Source organism: Chenopodium album, chromosome 13 (assembly GCF_948465745.1).
Source record: "Chenopodium album chromosome 13, dcCheAlbu1.1, whole genome shotgun sequence".
NCBI lineage: Eukaryota > Viridiplantae > Streptophyta > Magnoliopsida > Caryophyllales > Amaranthaceae > Chenopodium > Chenopodium album.
Genome location: NC_137846.1, coordinates 2,504,663 through 2,515,853, shown reverse-complemented (window position 1 = coordinate 2,515,853; position 11,191 = coordinate 2,504,663). Strand labels below are relative to the sequence as shown.

General features: G+C 35.4%; 2 protein-coding genes across 3 annotated transcripts; both read left to right on the top strand.

Annotated features, from left to right (window-relative positions):
* Nucleotides 1-320: 320 nt before the first annotated feature.
* On the top strand, nt 321-2,484 carry LOC145574229 (uncharacterized). 2 transcript variants are annotated; one of them, XM_081631971.1, is made up of 3 exons: nt 321-547; nt 1,332-1,969; nt 2,061-2,484. In XM_081631971.1, the coding sequence occupies exons 2-3, from the start codon at nt 1,381-1,383 to the stop codon at nt 2,195-2,197; spliced, it is 726 nt and encodes a 241-aa protein (XP_081488097.1). In that variant the 5' UTR covers nt 321-547; nt 1,332-1,380; the 3' UTR covers nt 2,198-2,484. The 2 variants fall into 2 exon arrangements, with proteins under 2 accessions (XP_081488097.1, XP_081488098.1); XM_081631972.1 differs by having other exon boundaries at nt 1,214-1,969.
* A 1,478-nt stretch (nt 2,485-3,962) lies between these two features.
* LOC145574218 (nonsense-mediated mRNA decay factor SMG7-like) lies at nt 3,963-10,396 on the top strand. Its single transcript, XM_081631962.1, has 8 exons — nt 3,963-4,161; nt 5,253-5,357; nt 5,574-6,179; nt 6,315-6,437; nt 7,226-7,359; nt 7,435-9,351; nt 9,444-9,586; nt 9,845-10,396. Exons 2-6 carry the CDS (start codon nt 5,289-5,291, stop codon nt 9,317-9,319), a joined length of 2,817 nt encoding a protein of 938 aa, XP_081488088.1. The 5' UTR covers nt 3,963-4,161; nt 5,253-5,288; the 3' UTR covers nt 9,320-9,351; nt 9,444-9,586; nt 9,845-10,396.
* The last annotated feature ends 795 nt before the right edge of the window (nt 10,397-11,191 follow it).

The window sequence follows — 11,191 nt, the reverse complement described above, 5'->3', positions numbered from 1 at the left end:
CGTAACAAGCATACATAAATACATTCCATCCAAACACAATCTAAAAATATCCGAAACCCAAAGCTTACCATGTGTACAGTACTACTGTGCACGGTACAACCAAGAGTATCATCTCGGGTTCATACGACAATTTGTGTAAACTACATTGACCACTTAAATACTCTGTATTCGATAATGCAATTCATATATACGGTCAATACGGAGTACAATATTAAAAAAAAAAAAAAAAAAGGTACAAAATGTTAAGCAACATAAAAACAAACCGCAATGCCCAATAAAAAGCGGCGTATAATCTGCAAATTGAATTTGTAATTGGAAATTTGAAGATTGAATGAAATCGAATATCCACCATTTAATTCTTTTGAAAACAAAATTCCCATCTTTTTCCGTTTTCCTCTCTCTTCTTAACCAGGAAATTAACACGCCACTCAACAACACTTACTTCTTCTTCCTTTGATTGTCGCTTTCTCTCTCCTCTCGAACATTCTCGCTCATTCTGGTTGCTCTTTTGATTACGATTCTTATGAAGATTTTCCCAATTGCCCATGTAAGTCTATTCCATTTTTATATTTTGAATTGCATGATTTCGTGTGTTTTTAATGTTAATTATGCTGTAAATTTCTGGGAATTATTGAATGAATGCTTTTGAATTTTGGGTTTTACGTCTCTTCTAGGATTTGAATTATGTGTTTTGGTAATTCAAGAGAAAAATAAGAGGATTAATTGGTTTTTTTTTTTTTTTTTTTCCATCAATTTTTTCAATAACCCATCAGTTAATTTTTAGAAATTGGGTGAGAATTGATGAATAATTGAAGTGGGTTTCCCTATGTGAGGTTTATGGGTTTTTGAAGATAATGAATATATTGAATTTATAAACTATCCATTTGTATGCATGTTGCCTCTCTAGAACTTAGATGTAAATTAAGAGATTTTTGGCTGAATTTTCATTGATGCTTCTTTTAAGAGTAGAAGATGAGTATTTAAGTGTATCTTTCTTGCCATGCTTTATTAAAATCCATAGTTTGAGGTATATTCTCATGAATTTTGTATATTTTGTATAATTTGGGTGTAATTTGAAGAGGTGTAAGAGGTTATTTGTCATGTTCATCAAGTAATTTTTGACATTTCGAATATGGTCTTATTTGGTGTGAATGGTGTGATCAAGTGTAATATGTCTTTAGCTGAATGTTTAAGGTTAACACTTAACATACAGTTATACGAATAATATGGTGTGAATGAAGATTCTGAGGTAGAAGTGGGCCTTGTGTTCAGAAGATTGTGGGTGAATACAAGGTTTTATTGACAGTATGGTGTTGTGTATGAAATGACAGGGGAATTTAATGATCTGGTGTTAAAGACGTTTTTCGCCTTCTTTTAGTGATGAGCTTCAAGTTTCCTGATCAAATTCCCAACAAGAATAGCGGCGAGATGGAACAAACATTGAAGTCTCCACTTATAGTTACAGAGTCGCCTAAGAATTGGCCATCAATTGATTTCAACTTCTTTGGATGGTCTCTTCTTTCGATCATCCCTTGGGCTGTCAATCTTAGAGATAAATTGCCTATGCCAACTACTATTAATAAAGGGTTGAAAAGACGAGCAAGATCTAGAGCTGGTGATATGTCAACTGCTTCTCAATCCCCTCGATTACGGTTTAGGCCTTATGTGTCTAAGGTTCCTTGGCATACTGGACCTCGGGCTTTCTTGTCTCAGTTCTTTCCAAGATATGGTCATTACTGTGGGCCAAATTGGTCGAGTGGGAAGGACGGAGGCTCCCATGTTTGGGACAAGCGCCCTATAGATTGGTTGGATTATTGTTGCTATTGTCATGATATAGGCTATGACACTCATGACCAAGCAAAGCTGCTGGAAGCTGATCTAGCTTTTTTGGAGTGCTTAGAGAAGACTCAAGTGCACACTAAAGGGAATAAGCATGTTGCTCATGTTTATAGAACAATGTGCACACAAGGTACTTTGTGTTAATATTTTCTTAACCTTATTTTTTAATCGTTGATTGTTAACCTATCCTTGATATACTTGCCTGTTGATTTTGCTGGCAGGTCTCAGGAACATACTCATACCTTACAGAACATATCTCGTGAAGCTTGGATCAGGACAACCTTTGCTTCAATTCGGATGGCTGAGCAATATTAGGTGGAAAGGATGGAGTTGGCGGGCAAATATGAAGATGGAATGAACAATCATACATCAAATTTCGTAGTTAAGTTTGTTTATGATTGTGGTGTTGTCCTTTACGTTCTGTACATACTAAAGCATTGCAAGCTTTTGGTTTGATCTGTTGAACTGTTTGAGAGGTCTCAGCCTAGTGTCACTAGATAGATTATGGTTAGTTATCTGCATCTGAAGGTGGATGTTGCATCGTTTGTTGTAGGCTTGTAGCTAATCGAGGAAATGATTTCCCGTACTGTAAATACACTATCAATATATTCATATATATTACGGAGTAAAATAATTTCAAGTTCATTGGTAGTTCTGTACTCCCTCCGTTCTAGTTACGTACAAAATTTTACAGAACCCAGCTTATGATCACTCCTAAAGGCAGACGCAACTGCAGCACGATCGATAGCAACAGTTTGACAACATAAATCAGAGTTGTAGGAGCTCAGCTTTATGTTCAAGTCTCCTGAAAACATCGTCAAGTGACTCAAGTTATACCCTACTCTGAAAAACTTGTCTGCAATTTTGCTCAGGTTGAGAGTTTTTGTATCTCATTTTCCAAATGATTTGTTATCTCTTTAATTTTAAGATTATTAGGTTGGTAAGGCGTTACTCTATGACTTTGTTTGAAATTTATTTGACTTTTTCCTTAAAAAAATCTATCTCTTCCCTTATCTTTATTTTTTTATTTTATTTTATTTTGGTAAAAACTAACTCTTTAATGTTTTTTTTTGAAATACACTACTTTGTATGTATTTGAGATATAAAAGGTGTATTTTCTCTAGTATCATTAGTAAGAAGATATATATATATATATATATATATATATATATATATATATATATATATATATATATATATATATATATATATATATATATATATATATTAATTCAATAATGAATTTGGTAGAGTATATAAATCGATCTTGAATTTCAACTATCAGCTTAAGCTGTCCTCTAACAAATTAACAATCATTTAATAATTGTATGTGTAACAGTGTAAGATAAAAATAAATAAATAAATGAATAAAAATCACCACCATTCCTAATTTCTTGTACTTTTCATTATTACACATTTACTCCCATTTGGAATTTTTTTTGTGAGGGAAAAAAAAAGTCAAAGTGAGAAAGCACTTTTTAACAATTTTAGGAGTGAAAAAAGTAAATTAATCTTGAAAAATTGAATAAATAAATTTAACTTAATTTATTTTAATCAATCACAATATTAAATTATAATATATACTATAAATTTAGTTCTTTTTAAAACGAACATTATGTATATATAACAAATTTATAACACGCTAGTTTTGTGTCCGAGTTATAATTAATTGAACTGTTAAATACACTCTTTGTGATAATTGACACGTTTGAATTTTTTTACTATTCATATACCAACTTTGACCCTCGTTTATTATTAATGTATAAAAAACAAATTTAATCATTAAATATATTTTTAAATAACTAAATAGTGCATTGACATATGTGTCAAGTTTGACTGCGTCAATTGTTACGGATTGGAGGGAGTATTGTCGATTGTTTTGAAACAAAAGGAGAAGAAGGAATGTATATACTCTCTTTGTTTTACAATAATTGACACAGTCAAACTTTAACACATTTAAATAAAAATTATAAAAAATATTGATATTATGAAACTTTATATCAAAATCTGTTTTAAAACATTGTATATGATTATAGTCCAAGTTAACATATGTATAGTGAAAAAAAAAATAATTAAATTTGTTAATTGATATGAAAGGAAGATTAATTTTTGATACAAGTAATTATTTGGAAAATTCTTACAAAACGTGGTATCTTCCGTCTCTTAAGGTTTTGTGAGACCTGAGGCTCTGAGTCTTTTTCCCCCAAATCTCTCACATTATTTTCTCTCTCTAAGATTGACCCACCAATACAATTTCTACCCTTTTCTCTCTCTACTTCACCTTCCATTCTGCCTCTCACCACTCTTCCTCCTTCTTGGGGGGTAAGTTATTCTACTCTTATCTTCTTCAATTTCTTGTTTTTGATTTCTGATTGTCTAATTATTTGATGGGTCGTTGTTGTTTTTCATTGACATTGTTGGTTTTTTATGCTATTTGATTTTTTTTTCTTTCCCTGTAGTTGTTGGGTTCCCAATTGTCAATTATGTACAATTTCCCTAAAATTTGGGGTTTTTTTATAATTAATTTGTTAATTGGATTGAGCCTTTTCTGGGTTTATGGATTCTTATGTGGGTTTACATTATATTGATGAAAGTGTTGATTTTTGCGTTGAAATCAATTTTGGGTTGATCGGTTCCTTTACTTTATGTCAAGACTTGATTTTTTTATATCTTGCTTATGTTGGGGTTTTTGTTCCATGTTTATTAAAATTAGCATTATCATCAATTTTGACTTGTTCAGGTTCTAAAATATAGTTTTAGTTTGCTTAATGTATATAAGGTTCCATCTGCTGCGGTGTCGGATTAGTCGCTAATATAGGTTTGGGTTATGAGAATGAACTTGCGATCATTGAATGGAGGTGTTGTGCAATCCGGGTTTTTGAAGCCTGATAGGGTTTAGTAGGTTGTGGGTTTTGATTTTGAAGTCGTTTTACGAAAGACCGAGCTGATTAGTACTGAATTTGATGATGAATTGCCTAGGGTTGCAAATGCGTTGGCCTTGTTGGTAATTCTGATTGATATGTAATTGTCTTATTCTAGTGCTTCCAAGTATGCTGAGTTGCCAGCATTTTCATGATTTTAGCACTTGTGAACTGTGAAGTTTGAAAACTTATTTTTCTTAGAGTTTGGATAGGTAATTGCAAATTTAAAGTTGGCTTTAATCTCGGCTTGGATTGATACTGTTAGTTTGTTAGTTCAATAGGACCCTTTTCAATGTCTTGCCGAATCAAAGTCCAATAACTTAGACTTGTTAGAAATTGTTTGGAGTTTTCTGAGCTTTTTAAGGCACCAAATATCTGCTGTATTGGCTTTCAATTTGGTTATTTGTTGTGGAGGTTCAGCACCCCCAACCCCATCCCTCAAATGCTCTTTTTTTTTTTTTTTTGATGGTTTTGTTTAAATTTTATGATCAGGGTTAATGTTGAGTGAAATCGAGATAGTCATTATTGATGGTTGTTCAGATGGAAAAGACACCTAATTCAGCATCAAAGGAACGTGCTCTGCAGTTATATAACAAGGTGTGTTGTTATGTCCTTCCATGTTCAATGCTTTGCAGTTGTGCCTCTCTCCATTGTCAGATATTGCTAACCGTGAGCTTATTAATGTGCATGTGCTCCTTTTCTTGTCTGTTAATGCTTTTGTAATTGGACATGAAGTCTTATGTCAGATACTTTTCAATTTTTCATGCTGTTTATTATATTACCTTATGCACTCTGAAAATTCATTTCCTGTAGAATATTGAGTTGGAAAAGAAGCGGCAGAAGTCTCTCCAGGCTAAGATTCCATCTGATCCTAATGCTTGGTATCAGATAAGAGAGAACTATGAGGCAATAATTCTTGAAGATCATGCCTTTTCTGAACAGCATAATATTGAATTTTCCCTATGGCAACTTCATTACAAGCGAATTGAGGAATTCAGAGGACACTTCAGTGCTGCTCAAGCTTCTGTACGATCATCTGCAACTAACAGCGGGAGAGCTCCTCAAGTACAAGACAGAATAACAAAAATCCGTGTTCAGTTTAAGGCCTTCCTATCTGAGGCTACTGGCTTCTATCATGACTTGATTCTTAAAATTAGAGCGAAGTATGGTCTCCCTTTAGGGCATTTTACTGAAGATTCAGACAGTGATACTGTTATGGGAACTGACACTGCTAAGCCATCTGATGTGAAGAAGGCACTAGTTTCTTGTCATCGTAGTCTCATATATCTAGGTGATCTTGCACGTTACAAAGGTGTGTATGGGGAGGGTGAATCTAGAGTTCGTGAGTTTTCTGCAGCTTCAAGTTACTATCTGCAAGCTGCGTCTCTTTGGCCATCCAACGGCAATCCACATCACCAGGTTTGTCATCTTATCTATATGATTGTTGGTTCTATTTTTCTTATTTCTTTGATAGTAAATTTTTTTCTTAATATTGTATAGATTTTTGTTTGATTTTTAAAAATTATTTATCCTGGGTCAATGTTGTCTTGTCAGCTTGCAATATTGTCTACATACTCAAGTGATGAACTGGTGGCTGTTTACCGTTATTTTAGAAGTTTGGCTGCTGAGATTCCCTTTCCAACTGCAAAAGACAATTTGGTTATTGCATTTGAAAAGGTACAAAAATAAAACCACTCATATACTACTGCTAGAGATTAGCTTGGTTACAGCACTAGTAATGGCAGAAATTAAGATGAAGAAGATGATTATAGCATTAAGATGAAAATTACAATTAATTGAATGATAATTCCACTTTCGAGAGGTGGATTCTCTCCCAAGTATGAGCTTTCGAGAGGCTCCCTCTCTGCCAATTACATAACCTCAACAATAGTCAACCTCATCATTATTCCTCCTAATGAGGCCTATTTATTGAAAAACTCTCATAACAAACTCTAACTTATTCCCCAAGCTACCACTAATAGGCTATGACTAACATACCCTTCCCCTAAATATTGATTCCTTGCAACTACATGTAAACATATGGTGCTTTAATTTAAGTTTTCATTCCTCTCATTGGATGTATTTGGTCAAGCTTGAGGAGTGAGGTGCTTTTGCTTGATTTGTTTTCTCTGCTATGTGCTGGGTTTCACTTGGCTGTTTGTTTAAAACAGTGGATAAGTATCCTCCTATCATTTATAATGTTCTCATTACTTCGAGGATTTGTATGTTATGAATCTCATGATCCATCTCTTGAAATGCCTTCCAAGGTTTCCTCATTTTGATGAGATTTTTACTACTCTTTTGTTTTTTTGGTTTTCTTGATAAGGAATAAGCTAAGTATTGTCTATCATCACAATTTAATTCATTTTAAGCATTGAGGTGGGGGTAAATTTGTTAGTCCATCTTAGCTGGTTGAATGATTTTAATAGAGTTTGTTTCTGATATGATTTTTTGGATTATTACAGAATCGTCAAAACTATAATCAGCTGATTGAGACAACAAAGACCAGTGGGGACAGAGAAGTTAGTGTCAAGGAGAAATATAAGGAATTCTGTACCCAGTTTGTCCGGCTTCATGGCATTTTATTCACTCGTACTAGGTACTTAATTTTGCATATATAAGGTACGACTAACAATCATTTTAGTATCTTCTAATTTTTAATCACTTCTTTCAGCATGGAGACATTTGCTGCTGTTCTTTCTTCAGTAAGAGGAGTATTTCATGAGCTTCTTTCTTCTGGAGCAGAGGAAGAATTGAATTTTGGCAAAGATGGTATGGAGAATGGGCTTGCCATTTTGAGACTTGTGGCTATCCTCATATTCACAGTTTATAATGTGAGTAAGAAGAATGAAGGTCACTCTTATGCTGAAATCTTACAGCACAATCTTCTATGTGATAATGCTCGTACTGTTACTTTTGAATTTATGAGTCTTATTGTCGAGAGATCTGTACAACTTCATGATCCTTCATCTAGTTTCCTTCTACCTAGCATTCTGGTATTTCTCGAGTGGTTAGCGTGTTATCCAGAATTCACAGCTTGCACCACCAATGAGAAAAAACCAACTGCTGCTAGATCGTCATTCTGGAAGCATTGCATAGCTTTGCTTAATAAGCTTCTCTCCAGTCGTCTGGTTGCAGCTGATGATGATGGGGATGAAACTTGTTTTACTAACATGACCAGGTATGATGAAGGGGAGACTGAAAGTCGACTTGCTTTGTCAGAGGATTTTGAGTTGAGGGGGTTTTTGCCCATTCTTCCTGCACATAGTATTCTAGATTTTTCAAGAAAGCAGTTAATCAGTGTTGGTGGTAGTAGTAAGGAAAAACGAACTCGAGTAAAAAGGATCATTGCTGCAGGCAGAGCCTTGGTTAGTGTAGCAATGGTTGATCACAAGTCTGTGTCCTATGATTCAAAGGTGAAACAATTTGTTATTGGAGTTCAACTGCAAGTATCTGACAATAGCATGCCGAGTTCCTATGTGGGGTTAACTGAATCACCTTCAACTGAGCAAGTGGTTACAATGTCTTCTGTTAATTCTATGACAATGAAGGAGAATATTCAGCAATTAGGTGAAGGAGATGACGATGATGAAGAAATTGTTTTTAAGCCAGCACTTGTTGAGAAGCAGATGGATGCCACTGGACCAACTTGGATCTTTAATGAGGAATTAAAGCAGGGAAGGAGTACCCCACCTGTATCCAGCGTGCACTATCAACAGGCTACGTCAGAACGTATTCCGCCATCTGGCAATGTTGCTGCACAAAGTTATCCCGTGAGGGATATGCATGATTCACGATGGCTTGTTGAACAGCAAGCTTCTCTTGCCGATGGCATAAACAAATTGAAGTTCATGGAAAATGGCCATGTATCGAATTCTGAATTGAAAGGAAGTTTGGGTATCCTGGGTGCTGGTTCACATTTGCCTCCCCAACCATCTGCTAGTTTTATGGATACTGCTATCTACTCAGATTACAGAAGAGCTCCAGAAGTTATACACTCATCCAAGATGGATTATTCTGCATTTCCTGAAATCTCTACTGATAATATGTCTGTAAAGCCACCATCTTTCTCTTCAGCAGCTTTTAAAAGTCAAGTGGGCCGTCCTGTTAGGCATCTTGGGCCTCCACCTGGTTTTAGTCCTGTTCCTCCGAAACATGTTAGTATGCCTATGTCTGGTGTGCCTGGGAATAATGGGTCTTTAGTAGTTGACGATTATAGCTGGTTGGATGGTTATCACATGCCACCCTCAGTAAGTAATATAGGGCCCAATCATGCTAGTAATAATGTTCTACATGCCAACTCCCAGTTCTTAACTAATATGAATAGCTCAAATGGAAATACTGGCTTGCCATTTCCTGGAATGCAAGCTTCTGCTGCTCAGTTTCAAGGGGGGAACCTGAAAAACTATCCAGATTACCAGCCTTTCCGAAATCTAAATCACAACCATGAGCAAAAGTTGCTTGAACAACAGCATGCTATGACTGGGAATCACCAGTTCACTCCTCAGCCAGAGCAGTACCAAGGACAATCCCCCTGGACTGGTCAGTATCGTGTGTGAGATCACTTTGGTGGTGTTTTGCGATGTGGATGGTGAGTATAAGTCATTGCTAAGTGATGGTTCTTTGGTTTTGACCTAAATCATACTTGCTGAATTGCTGACTGTCATTTTTTTTCTTTTCAAGGCCCGGAGATTGAATATGATGAATGTCCTGTCCTGCATTATTTTGCCAAGTGCACACCCCAGCTATGTACTGTTCTCACTGTTTTTTGGTGTACAAGGTGATGGGTGGTGTAAGGTGTCCAGCGAGGACTAACTGCCAAACTTGTGAGTAAACTCCTCCTATTCTACCATCAACATAATTTTATGTTCTTTCATTGTGGTTTTGTTTTTCGAGTGCTTCAGTTCATATCAGGTTGACTTTGAAGCTACTCTAAATTATAGATATGCTCTTGCTTCATTTCACTTCAACCTTCTGTTTTGGAATTTCATACTTGACTGCCTTCAATATTTATTATCTCTTTGCAGCGAATGCAAACCTCCACTAAACTTTATTGCTATTGACCACACATTTTTGTTATGCAGATTCTGCCGATTCCTCTGGTGGGAGGAGTGATTAAAATGGCTTGTTGCAAACTAAATTATTTTTGTCGCCATCTTTTCCCCTTTTGACCATGATATTTCCCGGTTGATTTGGTCACTCGATGGATGATAAATTACATAGAAAACTGCTGTGTTTGGTCAAGCAGACAGTTGTCCAGTGTTGATGCTTGTCATAGTTTTCTCGTCAGTTGGCTGCTGTTACCGGAAGATGGCTGGAACTAGTGTTCTTTTCCTGGAGTTTCTGAAACACTGATGGTTTTGTTTTGGAGGCTTTAGTTGGGAGTTGTGATGCATGCATTGGAGGGTTTATGAAGAAACCATATCACCTCTGATCTTAGGGGTTGCTAAATAATCATCAGGAAAACTGATGACATTTCTTGCTTTTACGTGTGTTTGTGTTATTTGAAACTTAAGTATGTTGTTTGAACCAAAAAACTTAAGTATGTTATTTGAATTCTGAAAACCTTCTGTTTGCTAAGCTGTATCAAACTTTCTATAAGATATGCAATAAAACAGTTATCTTTTGTTCTCTCTCAGGCTTTCCAACTTCCAGCCCCATAGGTGATTTTACCGAACCAAGTCTGCTGTTTGGTGCGAGTGACTGCTGTTTAATGCCGTAAAATAGTCTGCTTCATTCATTTCATTTTGATGATTAGAGAAAAATGCATAGAGCATAGTGGAGTTCTCAGAGAAGTTTCTACTTGAGAAAAATATCATATTAATAGGATATCGAAAGATTATGTTTCATCTTACACATTGATCACCAATTCTGGTCAATAATTTTCAGTTTTGGATACATGAAATCAAATTTAGATAATATGATTAAGTAGAGGATCATACTAAAGACAGTTAATGTTTACTACCTTAGTTTATTTTAAATCATTTGTTTTAAGACGTAGATTGATTCATAAATGAAAAGTAATACGACAACCTGACCCCATAAACACAAGGCTCAAGCTCAAGCTAGACAAAACGACATACATCCTCTCTACTGCTTTGTCTCCTTTCCCCCCTTTCCTCTATCCAATCGACCGCAATTGCGCATTAGTCACATGCCCCACAAGCCACAACGATCCCCTATTCCCCTTTGTATAATGGTTTAATTGAATAAAACTTTAATTATCTATCAAGTATCAACATTCTTCTCTTTTTTTTAAAAAAGATATTATTAATTGAATCTCCTTCTTTGATACACACCTTAGTATACTTAATTCAAAATTAAGTCAGATCTTAGTTAGGGCGGGTAGGGGCTTGCACCCCCTTGCTCATTGGTTGTAAGGGTTATGATGCTTATTAAGGGCCTGTTATCTTCAGCTTAATTTCAGTTCA